The 15,931-nt window shown below is 36.3% G+C and overlaps 1 protein-coding gene across 4 annotated transcripts in view; it reads right to left on the reverse strand.

The window, feature by feature from the left end:
• TfAP-2 (transcription factor AP-2) overlaps nt 1-15,931 on the reverse strand; it is a 134,420-nt gene that overhangs the window by 14,589 nt on the left and 103,900 nt on the right. For 3 of the 4 annotated variants that reach the window (XM_085658859.1, XM_085658847.1, XM_085658853.1), the window contains 2 exons: nt 11,443-11,676; nt 10,563-10,614 (listed from right to left, as the gene is read on the reverse strand). In XM_085658859.1, the coding sequence (XP_085514985.1) occupies nt 10,563-10,614; nt 11,443-11,676 (286 nt within the window). The remainder of the gene's footprint in view (nt 1-10,562; nt 10,615-11,442; nt 11,677-15,931) is intronic. The other variant, XM_085658850.1, reaches the window with a different exon arrangement.

Raw genomic sequence — 15,931 nt, forward strand, 5'->3', positions numbered from 1 at the left:
GGCATAATAATGAGAACGAACGAAAGATCCATGACATTTCTCGAGAAATCATCTAAGAAGATATATTTCCATCTTATTTTCAGGCCCATCGAAGTATTCGTGTTTAAATCATATGAACGGGTTCGTTGTTGTTAACTAGCTTTTATCGAGAAATTCTCGTAGAAAAATCATGAATCGATCGATAGATCGATTTGCGACTAACGCTTTCATTGACAACGATCAAGTATCTTGCCTTTTTGAATTATCCAGCAAGTTTAATGAGTACCTTCTGACATGATGGAAAAGCCAGCGAATTTAAAATACATCAAAGGTTTTGCGTGTGGCTATCTTCGCTTAGTTATTTTCTAAAGTTGTTGCTTCGATTGCATAGACGTTTAAAGTATTACTTCGATCGTTATCGATAGAAACGAAAGCGAAGTTTCTTGGAATTCTTCATAACGCGGAAATAAGAATGTTCGTCGAACGGTCAGCATAATGAAAGCGGAGAAAAAGAGAAACCGAGAGAGAGAGAGAGAGAGAAAGAGAGAGAGAGAAAGAGAGAGAGAGAGAAAGAGAGAGAGAGAGAAAGAGAGAGAGAGAGAAAGAGAGAGAGAGAGAGAGAAAGAGAGAGAGAGAAAGAGAGAGAGAGAGAGAAAGAGAGAGAGAGAGAAAGAGAGAGAGAGAGGAAGAGAGAGAGAGAGAGAAAGAGAGAGAGAGAGAGAGAGAAAGAGAGAGAGAGAGAGAAAGAGAGAGAGAGAGAGAGAGAGAGAGAGAGAAAGAAAGACATTGAAAAGAATTACGATAGAGATCTTTTATACATATAAGAATTTCGTTGTCCGTAAGTTGACGCTCTTTCAAGATTTCCCATACAATCATGGAGTTTGTGTAGGGAGATGTCTCGAGAGAGTTAATCGTTTCTCATTGGTTCTTCTTGATGCTACCTCCTTGTTCGTGGCGAGATAACGTCTAGGAAGTGGCCACTGGATAATTTGTCATCACGGATGAACCGTGGATGCATCATGAGGACTAATAGACCCCCCAAACGAGATACCAAGATGGTTCTGTATATAGATATCTTTCTTGCGTCCCTTCGTAAAAATGGCACGAATATATAGTTGATTAATTTTCATATGTTTTAGCACGTCGAGTTTCAAATAATCAACCGAGTGTACGCATATAAAAAGATTCACGTAAGCTCATTTCAGCTTTGAAACAACCGAGAAGCTGTGGATCATTTGCATGTTGAGTAATTGTACTCTCCGAGTTGGTAACGCCTTGATCTCATCTGGATCATCCACAGCGAAAGCGGATCACTCGCGATCTCATTTTCGTCATTGCCTTCGATATCCATAGCTCTCTCTTTCTCTTTTTTTTTCTTTCTTAATCGATCCAAGATTAGTTAGCAGTAAGCAGTATGGCAGGTATATAACGTAATACGTAGGCGTAACTTGTCTCTGTTATATTCTCGCTAACGGTACATGATGTAGGTTTCTACATATCGTATAATAGGAATTGATCGGACATTTTTATTTCGCTTCTTTGAAGAACACTATTATATTGGAAAATGCCTCTTAAAAGATATAACACGTTCCGTGCGATATGTCTGTAACCTCGCTGTAAATCGCGAATGAGAAACGGATGATAAATTGACACGTTGAGGTTTAAGCGGACAGCTAAGTCCCTCATTTTCTACGCCAACGCTTGGTGAGGGACGCGATCGGACGATGACTGGAATCGACGACGATGAGAAATTAAATGCATCCGCTCGTTTGGCTTTGCCTTGAGTAAATATACTTTCGAAAGCGTCAATGGTGCTACGTCAGTGCTACGATAATTTACGAGGGACAGAACTCTATGTAATGCTTCATTGCGAAGGTCGAATCTTCGAAAGAAAAAGAAAGAAGAGGAGTTCGTAGAATGTTAAGGAGCGCTTGACATTTCCAAACTTATGGCAAGAATTAACCAAGGTGTCGGAGATGTTTCTACCGATATATTGATCGATTTCTCAAGATCTACGATTTTTCGAGAATTTAAATGTTCTTCCTGTCGTTTGATATGTCATCAACTAATTTAACAAATCGAAACGTGATGTCCAAATCTAAGAAAATATTATTCGATAATTAATTATTAATTATCAAGACTCGAATTTCCCTTTCATCACGTCGAAAAAAAAGAATTCGGAATTCGTCCGATTATGTATCGCAAATGATTCATGTGGCAATTCGACGCTTGAAAAACGACAGTGTATAGTGGCAGATCGTAGCCGGAGGTAAGTAACGCAGACCTGCAGTCTGCGCGTTGCTCAACATCGGACGGTTTTGATTATAGGATTAACTGTCGTAAAGTCGCGATTCATAGAATATTTAACGAGGTGGGAATCATAGACAACAATGGTTAGTAAAGGTGTTTCAAAGGAGGAGTTTTTCTCGCAGCGAGTCGCGAACAAGATTGTAATTGTTTTACGAAAGTTAATTGATTTTCGCGCGATCGATTGAAAAATTTTTATTTTTTCTCTCTCTCTCTCTCTGTTATCATTTTCATTATTCTTATTTCTGATTATCCAATTATCCTAACAATTTCATCGTATCGTATCGTATCGTAGATACGTAGAGTGGAAGTATTCATAACTATTGTAATATCTTCTGAATAGAGAAAAAATAAAAAAGCAAATAAATAATAAACATGATTTAGAAAATTAATCGTAACGTATCGATACATGTTTGTCAAAAGTACTCGCACGCGAACGTTCATCCGACCACGCTTGTTATTCTTCGGATGATCAACTTTAGGTCTCAATAAAAAATCCACCGCCTCGTCCTGTTTCCTTTTCTTCTTTTTACCGGCGAGTGAATCACGAATAGCAAATTGAAGTAAAAATTTCTCTCTGTATCTTGGACTCGTCTTCACCTGTCATTGACTGGATTCTTTTTCGTTAAATGGTAGCCGAATGAGACACGAAGGCGTGCAGGAGGACGAAGTAAAAGAAAAAGGTGCAAGAAAAGTGCAACAGGTAATAATGATTGCAATTCGAGTCCGTATAATTTTCATACCAGCGGAAATGGGAAACGTCCGACCAACATGCATTGAGAGCACGTTAGCTGGACTCTTGCTCGTCGTCAACGAAACGAGCTTCTTTCCTACGTAAAAAAATGAAAGACAGTCTCCTTTTCTTTTTATTTTATTAAGTTTAATCTCTCCATTATACTTATACAATTTATATATATAATGTTTCATTATATATAATTAAAGTATATTAATTATTACCTGTATACTCCTCTTAATCGGTTTAACTTTATTTTGTATATTTTAATTTTGCTATATTTCATTATTTCACATTCTTCAACTTTTCTTTATTCTTAACTATTCTTTATTCCTAACCTAAGTTACTACATTGAATTTATTTTCCAAGTGTACGTAAGACTCAACCCAATTTTGAAAGTGAGGCCGGATTGCTTGAAGAAAAAGAAATTCCATGGAAAACCGCACGTATGCATACACATCAGATTTCTAGAAGGAGATAAAGCTCGTCTCGATATCTACGAGAGATTTGTGGAAAAAAATTCCTCTTCTCCTATAGTTTGTTTCGCACATGTACGACGCGATAAAATTGTCGGAAAAATTAAAAGTCGTCAGCGAAGAAAAAAGCCAAAAAAAAGAAAACCTGTTCCATGCTTTACAAACGGGACATTCCGAGAAATCGTTGTGGTATTAAGAATCGAAACTCATTGAGAGTCGCGTTATTGCGTAATCGAAAAAAGAAGAAGACAATATCGTGCTCGAGATATATGCGATTACTGCATATTTGCATTACATTAAACCGTGCGACGTGCTGCGCAGAGCAGTTCAAGAGAAACTTGTTATTTGAGGAAATCTCATGGACATATACACATGCACGTACCCTTATATATGGCGGAGTGTATGTGTGTATTCATTTTGTCGTTAACTTTACATTCGCTTGATTTGTATGATATCGTGGAATCACCGGCGGAAATAATAATGCATTTGTTCGTTCCTCGTTACAAAATCTTGAGGAAAGGGAAAGAAAGAAGAAAAAAGAAAAAAAACAAAGAAAGGAGAAGAAGAAAGAGGAAGAAAGAAGAGAACATCTTTTCGAAGCTGCTCACTTTCACGTACGATCCTCTGTCTACCTTCGTTTGCTTCTTCATCTTCTTTTTAGTTTGATTTTATCTCTTTGGTATCTCTTTCTGTCTTTCTCTCTCTCTTTCTCTTTCTGTTTTTTTCTCTTTATCCATCTTGTTCTTTTTCTTATAATCGTATAAGATTAATATCGATTCTCTCTTTCTCTTTCTCTCTGTCTTTTTTTTTCTCTACATAAGAAAGCACAAAATTTCAGCTTCGATTCTTCTGAGACCGAACAGAGAAGAACGTATGCTCGCTAGTATCTACATGTATGTGTGTGTGTGCGTTACGAAATAAACTGTATGTATTAGCGTGCGAGAGAGCAGAACGTTAGAAATTTGTATAGCACGAGTAATATGGGCGAGGCGCTTTCTTGGCCAAGGTTCGACCAGAGAGAGAGACTCTTGCTCGTCATGTAGATTATTGAGTACCACACAACACTCCCCGTGAGAGGAAGAATCTTTCAGAACGTTAAGATTAATAACGTTCGTTCCTTTCTGATTCGAAACTCGATCTTGAATATCGGGTGTCTAAAAATAGAGAAGAGTATTAGAAGAAGATTGGATCGTTGTTTTCTATGATTGATGAATATTAAAGTTAATCTCCAAATTTATTGAATTTTCCGACAAATTTTTAATTATCCTTTATAAATCAGATCAATAAATGATATGAAAAATTTATATTTTTTTCGATATTTTCACCGCGTATATTATAAAATAAAAATTGAAATAGAAAGATTGTGTATGAATTTTCGTCAAAAATCTTTATCACTCACTAACCAAAATACATTGATCCATATTGTTTTTCAGTATTCAATACAAATAAATTTAAATGATTGGTTTTAAATGATTGGAATGGAATTAGCAACGTGGTGAGAGATTCCGATTGAGTCATCAATTTCGATGTTTACGCGATTTTCAAAATTTGAAGTTTTAGATAGAACGAAGACGAAGACGAAGACGAAGACGAAGACGAAGAAGAAGACGAAGACGAAGACGAAGACGAAGACGAAGACGAAGACGAAGACGAAGACGAAGACGAAGACGAAGACGAAGACGAAGACGAAGACGAAGACGAAGACGAAGACGAAGACGAAGACGAAGACGAAGACGAAGACGAAGACGAAGACGAAGACGAAGACGAAGACGAAGACGAAGACGAAGACGAAGACGAAGACGAAGATGAAGACGAAGACGATTCAATATTATCCATAGCCTCGGGTTATTTAGAGAAATCATTTCAAACGAACTCGATGCAATTTCTCTTCTTTCTTTCTTTTTGAATTTTAATGATTGGTCGAACCACCGACTGATCATGCGAACTTGCGTTTATTTCCATCGTTTCTATGATTTATAATGCGATTGTGTAATGCAATTATTACACAGGTGTATTGATAAATTAATATTACAAGATACGAGCCAGTATCGAGAAGAATCACATTTGCAAATCGACGTGACTATCGTCGATTCGTCACAGATATCACTCACTCGTCAAGGTTATGTGGATCTTTGCGTCAACGTTACGTAAATGCATCGTTTAAGTTTTCTTCGTTAGATAACATAAATGAAACTTAGAGGATGATTTTTCATTTGTCTACGTCGAGCTTTCTCGAAAGCCAATTAATCGTATCAAAAATATTCGGATGTTTGTCTTGAATTTTAAATGAAATAATCTAAAAGCATTTATCAACTAATTTTCAAAAGAATTATGATGTTAAATTTATTCTATTGACACAAGAAGTGTTATTAAAGAGTAATTAATGTAATAATTAAATTGATGAATTTGCTTCCCATCGAATAAGGAAAAAATATAAATTAGATAATTCGTTTTTCAATATAATAAATGTAATTTTAAATAAATCTAAGTAACGTGTTGCTTCTTCGTTACCATTGATACACTGTCTTTTTCTTCCAACTTGTCTATGCTGATTTATATCGGTCTGTATTACGTCTTGTTAAATCGACCGAGAAAAATGAGCACGTTTTCGCTTTGGTGACCGTTAAAATGTATAATTATGAGGCATCTTTGTTGATATACAACGGTAATTATCGTGATAAATCACGGTGAGGCTTGTCAGGCGGAACGTCATAACGCTCGAAGATTAAGCATCCTTCATTATTACGTTTTCTTTATATGAGAAAAAGGAAGAATTGTTATTGACACGGATAACTATGGACGCAATGTAATATTTATTATTACAAATCGATTCTAAATATTGTTTGAAATTTTTCAAACGTAAATGAGATAAAATAAAGCACAGTTTTTCTTTCAAAAAATAAATTTATAAATATTCTATATCGAGTTTTCTTCAGAAGGAAGATATATCCCTAAGCTTAAAGCTCACGTTGAAGTTATTTCTTTTTGCACGTGGATATCGGTTGGTGAGAAAAAAGAGAGAGAAAGAGAGAGCGCACGCACGATTTCCTGGGCAATCAACGCGCCGGAAGCTCAACCAATCGGCATGGTAGAAACTACTTCGCTTACTTCTCGACCTTGATTGGTTAGTCGTATCGAATGGGGTGTGACTTTTTGAGGCCGATGGTCTCTCTCTCTCTCTCTCTCTCTCTCTCTCTCTCTCTCTCTCTCTTTCTTTCTCTTTCTCGACAACAGGGGGTCTTTTAGTGCAGTTTCGCTAGTAGAGCAGAGGATATCCACCTGGCCCTGAGGCGACAACGAACGATGCTGCTCCTTCATTCCTTCGTTAATTTCATTAGATCGACTGATTTTCCTACTATGGCCCTTTGGCCCCTTCCCAAAAAGATGGTGGTGCTGGTTGAACTATCAGAAACCCCCTGAAGAGAATCTCCTCCTTCTGGGTTTGTTCAACACGGCGGGATACTCGTTGGGTCGAACAACGAGATACGACAAAGAGGTCCGTGTCTTTACGATTCGGTCGTGCACGACCATCTGATAATGATCGATCGATGCACGATTTATTAACGCACGGTTTAACGCTCTCCTTCGAAGTCATTCTCGAACAAACGTCCTCGATACAATCGAGATGAAGAAGGGTTCTTACCAATTTTATGTATGATTTGAACAAATCGAACGTCCAATGAATTGTGATCGAATGAGTACAAGAGGGACATTTAACTTCTCTAAGGTTTCTGTTCTACGTTGAATAAATATCATTGTTCATATATATGTCTGTAGTAAATGTAAGTTTATACCTACTTATATTTAAAGTAATACATTTTTGGATTGTTTTATTGTTTTTTGTTATCTTTATAAAATCATAATTGATATTATTATGTTTTCTTGTTCATTGGAGAATATTATACTTTCTTATCGTATGTACAAAATTTCATAGTTACAGTAGTCATAGAACAGAGTGTGAAAATCAAATATCAAACACCTTTTAAGAATTTAATAAGGATGACATATTTTTCTGTTACTCTGTTAATGAAAATTAACGAGAGGAGATAAATACATCTAAAGGTCGATGAATGGATTAGAAAAATCATTAACATGGCAAAAACGAGCCGTCTTCCGACCTTATTTGAATGATTAATCTCTTCTAATAGCGGTACCATGCGTTTCGATAATCGACCCGATAGTTGGGTCTTCGAGGCCGGTCGATTAACCACAAAAACTCGTTCGCTTTCCTTATGCGAGCCGAAGCGTACGTTCCTTTGCCGGTTCTACTATCGGCACGCCTGGTTAAATAAGAAATCGGAGAGTCGTGGACTCTCGATCGAATCAAAGGAACATGTTCGACTCGATAGCACGATAAGAACGTATTCGATGATAGATAGAATATTGATAAAAAACAAATAACAGAAGAAAAAAATTAAACTTGTAAATTGTATCACATTGAAGTTCCTAGCCTGTAATTAACATTTCAAGATCGAATCATCTGAAACACTTAAAATAAGTTTCAGAGGTCCGTGACACGTGGAAGAAATGTTTTTAGCAAAACTAAATCGCTGAGAGAGAGAGAGAGAGAGAGGGAGAGAGAGGGAGAGAGAGGGAGAGAGAGGGAGAGAGAGGGAGAGAAAGAGAAAGAGAGAGACAGAGAGAGAAAAAGAAAGAAAGAAAGAGAGCAATAAGCTCGTTTTTAATAAGTCCGACGTATGCTATGGCTAACAAACTGGAGCACGTTTTGAAACGACGAGGCAGCCAAGGTAAACCGCGGTAATTGTATAACCGACTTCCGAGAAGCGGAACGCGTGTCGCTATACAGCGTGTTAAAAAAAATGTTTCAGGACTTAAAGAACGTATAGTAATCTAATTAAGATATAAGTTGCTATTCAATTAATTTTGATCCAAAGATCCATTCGAGAAAATTAAATTTACGATATCGTATAAAGGACAATTTCTCGATTCCGTTAGAGATCTGTCGATTGAATCTCGATTTCTATCGATTTCTATTTTTTTGCATAATTGAAATGACCGTAAATGATGTTATCAACGATAGCTAAGACTAATTCCGACGTTCGGAATTATAAAGGGAAGATTGGTTTTAACAATTGAACATTTTTCCTCATTTATCCTCGAACGTTTCTTTAACGAGAATCTCAAAATAAAATAGAGAAAATCGAATTCGAAGTAACCATTTACTTAAGAAGACGTAAAAGTTTCCAAGTTTTCATGCTTCTTCGAGCGAAAATAAAGAAGAGCTGAAAAGTAAGAATATAGAAGAAAGGACTGTCCAAATAAGCTGGCAAAGAGAGGGCGAGTAACGAGGCATATAATAACCCTTGGTGACGTTCGAACAAACAACCATCTGTAGGTAATGCCCCTATGGCAAGTAACGCCCCGAAAACTACACCCCGTCAAGAAAATTACAATGACAATAAATGAAATCCGATCCGCCCGGCGGGCACGTACTCTTTTCTTTTCTCTTTTGCTTTTTTTTTATTTCTCGCATCTCTCTCTCTCCTTCTTTTTTTCTAGTTCTCTCTCTTTTACCGACTATTCTATCGGCACCGGTACTTTTCTGCTATTGTGTTGCCCATTCGAGAAAAGTAAAGAACTATAACGCCGAGGGTTATATCCTGTGTGCGAAATAGGTATATTTTTGAATCGTTCTTCCATTTTCAAGTTTGACATCTCGCTTTTATAAGGTAGAAACGAAGACGCAACGAGCGTGAAAAATCGTACAATTGTGTTACAGGAAGCTTTTCTCACTTCGTAATATTTTCCCTCTTTCGGAGATTATACATATTCTTAGGTGATTTTTAAAGAGAAAGGAAGTGCAAGTATGTTTGTTGTCTAATTACATTGTCTAGAAATAGATGATGTTCCTTATTTCGACGCAACGTTGTCAAATTAGTTTTTCTTAACGAGCGTATCGTTAAAATACATTACGTAATTATTCTTCCTTTTCTTTTTTCTTTCAAAATGCCGCGCAATCGAATGAGTCAAAAAGTCGAGTCTAAAAGTCACTCGAGAATCACATAAATTAGATTTGATCTACGTCAGGGATTTCCTTCTGAGAAAGGTAAGAGAAAAGGAAGCGGGTTAATTAATTTCGGTTCTTAGGAGTAGATAAAGAGAGCCGATAAAAGTACGGGGCGGAGATTAAATTCGATCGATAGATCGATCGTATGAACGACTGAACAACCAATCGATCGAGTAGAAGTCCTGCATGCGTGACACTTTCGTAAGAGAGCAATGTCGTTGGCCGCGATTGGTTCGTTTGTTCCTTCGTTCGTTCACTCGTACGCTTACTCGATCGCGAGTTTGACGTGACGGCTTACATGGATAGTTAAGAATCGAACGAAGCGCGCAAGTTTCCTTATAACCGAGGCCTTTGCCACGATCCATGTAGTAGCTAAGACATCTTCGTAACGTTGGCTCGGATGAACGGATAACTGGTTCAGCGTTACGTAATTCAAGTTATCGAGGGGACCCACTCCTGTTTTTATCTTTAAGTCGGTCCGAGTACTTCTAATAAGCTCTTAATAAGCTTTGTTCTTATTCGGCATTTCAAATTTGCCGACGCGTCTTTTGATAGCCTGATGATTTTTAGCATCGTTTTTTTCTTGTACTATCTCATTATGAGATTCTGACTTTCCTTCTTTCTTTCTTTTCTTTTCTTTTTTTTTTTACTTCTAGATACTTCTTCATCACGTATCTATACTATTTTGTTCTTCAAATCGTTTGGCAAGGGGATAAATTCTAATTAAGAACGACAAGCCATATGTAACGGTTAATTTATTTTATATTTCCGCTGTCGATGATATGATATATATATATATATATATATATATATGACTCTTTCATATCGACATTATACGTACTATTACGTATAGATTCGTCTATATTTTCTATTTTGTCACTCTTCTTGTGTATTATTGTAATTTATCGTAAACTAATTGTTAGAATAAATTTTGTACGAATTTGTGAAGGGCTATTGAAACTTATTGTAATTTCATCTACTTTGATAGTTCAATCGAATTTCAGTATATTTCAATATGATGTTTATATAAATGACTTACTTTTCAGAAGTGGCAGGTCGTTCATAAAACTTCCATCGTCTACATTCGTGTTCTGTAATAAAACAAATGAAAAAAGTTGTTAATAAAGAAAGATACAAAGATCTATAGTGAGAATAAAAGGAAAGCGATTCGTACACCTTAGACCAATAAGTCGTAGACGTAGATAAATTTTAAGAATTAACGACACAAGAAAAAGAGACGAAAAAACCATAAAGCCAAAATACTTTCACATCAAGTTTTTCAACGTTTGCTGTTGTGAAACAATTTTTATGATTCCTTCTCTAGCCCACAACTATCATCGAAAAGTCCAAACGAAAAGCTGACAGAAAAAAATGGATATTGCAAAGGCAAAAAAGACCTAAAAAACACCTAAAAAAAAAAGAGAGATAAAGATACCAAAAAACTCATAAATTTCATGTTATCCACCCACTTTTCTGTCTTTCTCTCTATCACTCATCTCATAAATTCAAAACATTACGAGCGTGGCGCACGATCTTAAATCTGTCAAAAATCAAGCTATAGGTCATCTTGACGGTTGAAGTAAAAGTGGTGTCTACGGTCACGTGCTTCTCGTAAAAAAGATTGCGAAGGTAAATTTTCCATTCTTTTTTTATACACCATGCATAAAAAAATAAAAGAATAAGGGATATACAGAGAAAGAGAAAGAGAGAGAGAGAGAGAGAGAGAGAGAGAGAGAGAGAGAAAGAGAGAGAGAGAGAGAGAGAGAGAGAGAGAGAAAGAGAGAGAGAGAGAGAGAGAGAGAGAGAAAGAGAGAGAGAGATACTAAGAGAAAGAGAAAAAAGGTGAGAGTTAAAAGAGGAAAGGAACGTAGTACGAAGTTGCACGAAGGTAATAGAGAAAATGTCTTGCGATTACGTACATCGTCGCTCACCTGGGGGTCGTCAACAAGGCTGGTGTGTAGAACGAGGTCGGTTTGGTCGAGGCCCGGGGGCGGTAGGAGGGCATCGGGACGACGTACAGCACCATATTCGACAGCCCTTCCGCCACCTCCACCACCGCCTCCGCCACCTCCACCACCACCGCCGCCGCCACCTCCGCCGCCACTACCGCCACTGCGTCCGCCATCGTAAGGAAAGGATGCGTGCATGTTCGTCTGTGAAATCATTAATTATTTTATTTTAGTCATTGTTCTAGTCGTTGAGTCTCAATTGTACAAAATGAGTCGAATTAGAACAAGATATTTATTAAATTTATTTGAGTACTTATTAATTAATTATATTAACATCTGAAGTAATTTAATAGGCACCAAGAAATCTAAAATATTTTGTATTATGTATAACATATATATATATAGCGATTTTCAATAATTTATATAAAATAAATATTTATATAATATTCAAGAGATATTATTGTAATTACTTCGATGATTGTGTATTTATTAACTTAAAGGAAAAGTAAATAGTTAAGATAAATGTTGAATAGTTTAAAACGGTCTGTACGATGACCTTATTGATTTCGATGAAAAGCAAAAGTTGATTGTTCCATTTTACAATTCAATCTTGATGTTTCCACACTTATTCGAGATATTTCTTTTTTTGTCTCCTACAAATACAGAGCAAAAACTAAACTCTCCAATAGACATCGATTAACGATCGACATATGCATCCAACGAAACAGACGATCAATATGAAAAACTTGATGTCTCTTGTATGTAAATATCAATTAAAATGCGATAGAATTAGTTCATGTATTCTTTCACGAGAAGCGATAAAAGGCCGGGAAATTGTGGAAGTAGAAAAAAGAAGAGAAAGAAAAGTGGTTCTCTTTGGTCAATTTTGCACACGAGTGTGAATGATCTTTTTTTTTCGTTTGCTCCTGCAACGATATTCACACTCGGTTACTTTCGATATAAGGATGGAAAATATGAGAAAAAGGTGGGAAAGAAGTTGATCGGATGAAAGAAGTTGATCGAATGAAAGGAGACCAAATTCCCACGTGGTTCAAGATGACGAACAAGATGACGAACAAGATGACGAACAAGATAACAAACAAGGTGATAATGCTTTGGAAAAGGGAAGTACTGCGTACGTATCTATGGTATTGGTATATGTATATTTATTTTATTTTTTACTTTTGACAAAAATAATATAAATATCATAAAAATAATATAATAATCATTCAACGTGGATAGACAAGGAGCGTCTACATCGATCCTGTGCTATAAAATTGTATGCCCGGTTATGTACTTGAGATCAGTAATGATCAAACGTCACTCCAATTAATTTTTAAACGTTTGTAATTAAACGAGTTAGTTAAGCACACGATTTTCGATCCTTTGAGTTTTTTACGTTTTATGTACACCTAGATAGAACATAGACGGAAATATCAAAGAAAAGTTTTTTGAAATTCTGAATGAATACGCAAGAGATTTCATTGAAAAGATAATTTTTCGATCGGTTAACGAGAATTGTTATTAACGATGAACTCAGACGTAATCATCTATCACAAAGATAAAAGATAGGAGAAATCTCGATTGACTTTCAAGCACAACACAAAAGTACGTTCGCGTACGGTTAGATCGTTATCTCGAATCCATTTTCGTAGCGATCCTATTACAGGAACGGATCGTATTCGAAATGTATTAAGGAGAAACGAAAGTTCACTAACTTTTACCACCTTTGACTCTCTCTGGGATAGATCACGTATGGTAGATAGTAGTTATCGATTTCTCAGTTAAAATCTTTATATATACGGATCTGTCGTATAATGACAATTCTCTTGAAACTTTGATCAACGATCCACTTCGATCTTGATCGATTTCGATAAAAAGAAAATGAAGCGCGCGACAATGACTCGAGCATTCTATATGAAACATTAACATATTATATTACCCGCCGAACATTTCGACCGTATGATTACTATGAAAGTACGTCTTTTATTACCTGTCGATTAAGAAACCGCAGGTGGAAATGATTTGCAAGTTTGCTAACGTCCTCTTTGAGACATTGTAACTCGGCGCAATTTACGCGCTTATTCGCGATAACTGTGAGGTGCCAACTTGTGGACAGTGAAATCGACAAGTCACCATCGTGGTTCCTAAGAAGATTTTTGCTTCTTTTATTGTAATCGAATGTGCTCGAATGTAATGAGTCTTCGTAATTTTAGTCGATGTAATGATCGTTTAAAGATCACATGGAATCGGTGATAATAAACTAATTACGACTTAAATAATCGCCTATAAAAATATTCGAATGTATAAATGAATGAATACAAGTATAAATATAAATATTTCTTTATTATACAAATGCGTATGAACATATCTATATAAAACGTGTGTGCGTACGTGTGTATATATATATATATATATATATATATATCTTACAACTTATGTTCGAGGATTACCAAATGAAGTTAGTTACGAGGAACCGTAAAATATCGAATATTGACTGATTCGATCGATTGATTGGTCGATTGATCCATCGGCAAAGTGGTTTTTAATTACATCGAGTAAAGTTATTAAACGTTTTGACCGATCGTATCAGTTCGTTGCGGCATTTGGTTCAATCTCCGATTCCCATATCGCGTTGTTCGTTTAATCGATGGAAGGGACGGTCGGTTAAATGGTCACTAACGTGGCCATTGTTCTGCCGTGTTATATGTTGTCGGGTGCGTTTCGATGTTTCTACCGAGATACGAGAGTTGATAGAAATGTATCGTTCAACGGATATAAAACGGAGGAAAGTCTTTTAAGAATCGAAAGACAAGGTGGATATATAAGCATGGAATCTTAATCAAAAGGAGAGAGGAAAAGCCGAGGTCTTATGTGGACCGCGGTCTGTATCAAGCGTGGACCAACAAATAAGGTTTTCTTCTTAGAAACTCTTGTCATTATTGTTCAACGTCGCGTCGTAGTTTCGACGAGTATCCATAAATTCACTTTGGCTACGAAGGAAATCTTGATATGGTTTTTTGTCGATTGATGAATCGCTTTTCTTTATCGTATTCCGTTTTCTACGAGCAACGTAAGTAGATATGTATATGTAAGTTAAAGATCAAGATTTTTGATCTGAATCGAAAGATTAAAGATTTGAATCGATCTTTCGATAGTTCGTGAACGTTCATCAATATTTTCTAATTTTATGCTGTTTTCTATCAATTTTTGACGAATTGAAATTGAAGTTTCGAAAATGTTTCGTCGATATTCTTTTCTAATAGAACTCAAAAAACGACGACGTTCTTGGAAAATTGTTTCTTAAGGTACGCCTCAATTGAGACCAGGGCCAACAAAAATTTGAAACTTTATCAAAATTATAGACTGTCGTTTCTAACGATGGATCATTTCTCTTGGAGCCATTAAAACGCTGTACTTTCACAGCAATAGAAAAAAAGAAGAGTATTGCTAATTAACTTGCCGCGGTGAAGTCAGTGCTCCTATTTGACGAGTCGCGTTAGTTATAAATCGATATAACCATGCCAGTTGTCGACTAATGAGATGAAACGTGATCGCCTTTCTCTCGTTAAACGCACTGCGTAAAATAAAATCGCCTCCTCTCTGGTATGCTATACCTTAACGTCTCTCGCGTTACGCTGATTCTGATAAATGGAGTTATCCGGTTGAACGTTCGAATTAATCGTTCAAATCGGAATGCTTCACGCTTGTCTCCGGCGAACGAATTTTTATGAAATTATTTCTAGAACGAACGAACGCGATAAAATCCTGTTTTAAATTTCATTCAGGTGACTTCTCCAGCATTTTTCACAAGAGTTATACAAATATTTTAATATAAGCATCGCGGACAATATATCCGTGTAACTATCTATGTATGTATTCGTTTTATATATTGTATAAATGATATAAAAGGGCAATTAATCACAAAGTAGAATGAGGCAAGGAAAATCCCTCTTTAACAATTACTCAACTAGTAGCTTTGTTTGCCTTTTAACGTACTAATATTTAAAATACATACGGATGGAGAGGAGTAACGCGCGAAAAACGACGACAAAGGTAAATATTTTTACTGGTTAAATAGATTTTCCCGATTTGTTGTTAAATAATCCGATTAATTTGTATGATTTCTTTCGTACGTATTTTTCACGACGTCGGACCATTTTGTTACTAAAACTGAAAAGAAAAAAGTCCTTGACGAACGTTGAACTGAATTGTTTTTCGTCTTATTCCATTTTCTAATTTTTCTTTTAGAGGAGAATTCAGTATGCTACACGTAAAGACGAGAATGCTACGAAATTTTGTGAATTCGAGGATCTCTAGCTAGGAACTCACGTCCTCAAGGCATATAAACGACGTGCTTCTTCCCGTTCGAGATACAATATTTCGCGATAGAGAGGGGTAGATACCAGGAAACTCAGGCTTTCAAGGATAAGGCTATTGGAATCTGTCGATCCACTCG

Source organism: Vespa mandarinia, chromosome 1, assembly GCF_050613455.1.
Source record: "Vespa mandarinia isolate Hongniang chromosome 1, ASM5061345v1, whole genome shotgun sequence".
Classification (NCBI taxonomy): domain Eukaryota; kingdom Metazoa; phylum Arthropoda; class Insecta; order Hymenoptera; family Vespidae; genus Vespa; species Vespa mandarinia.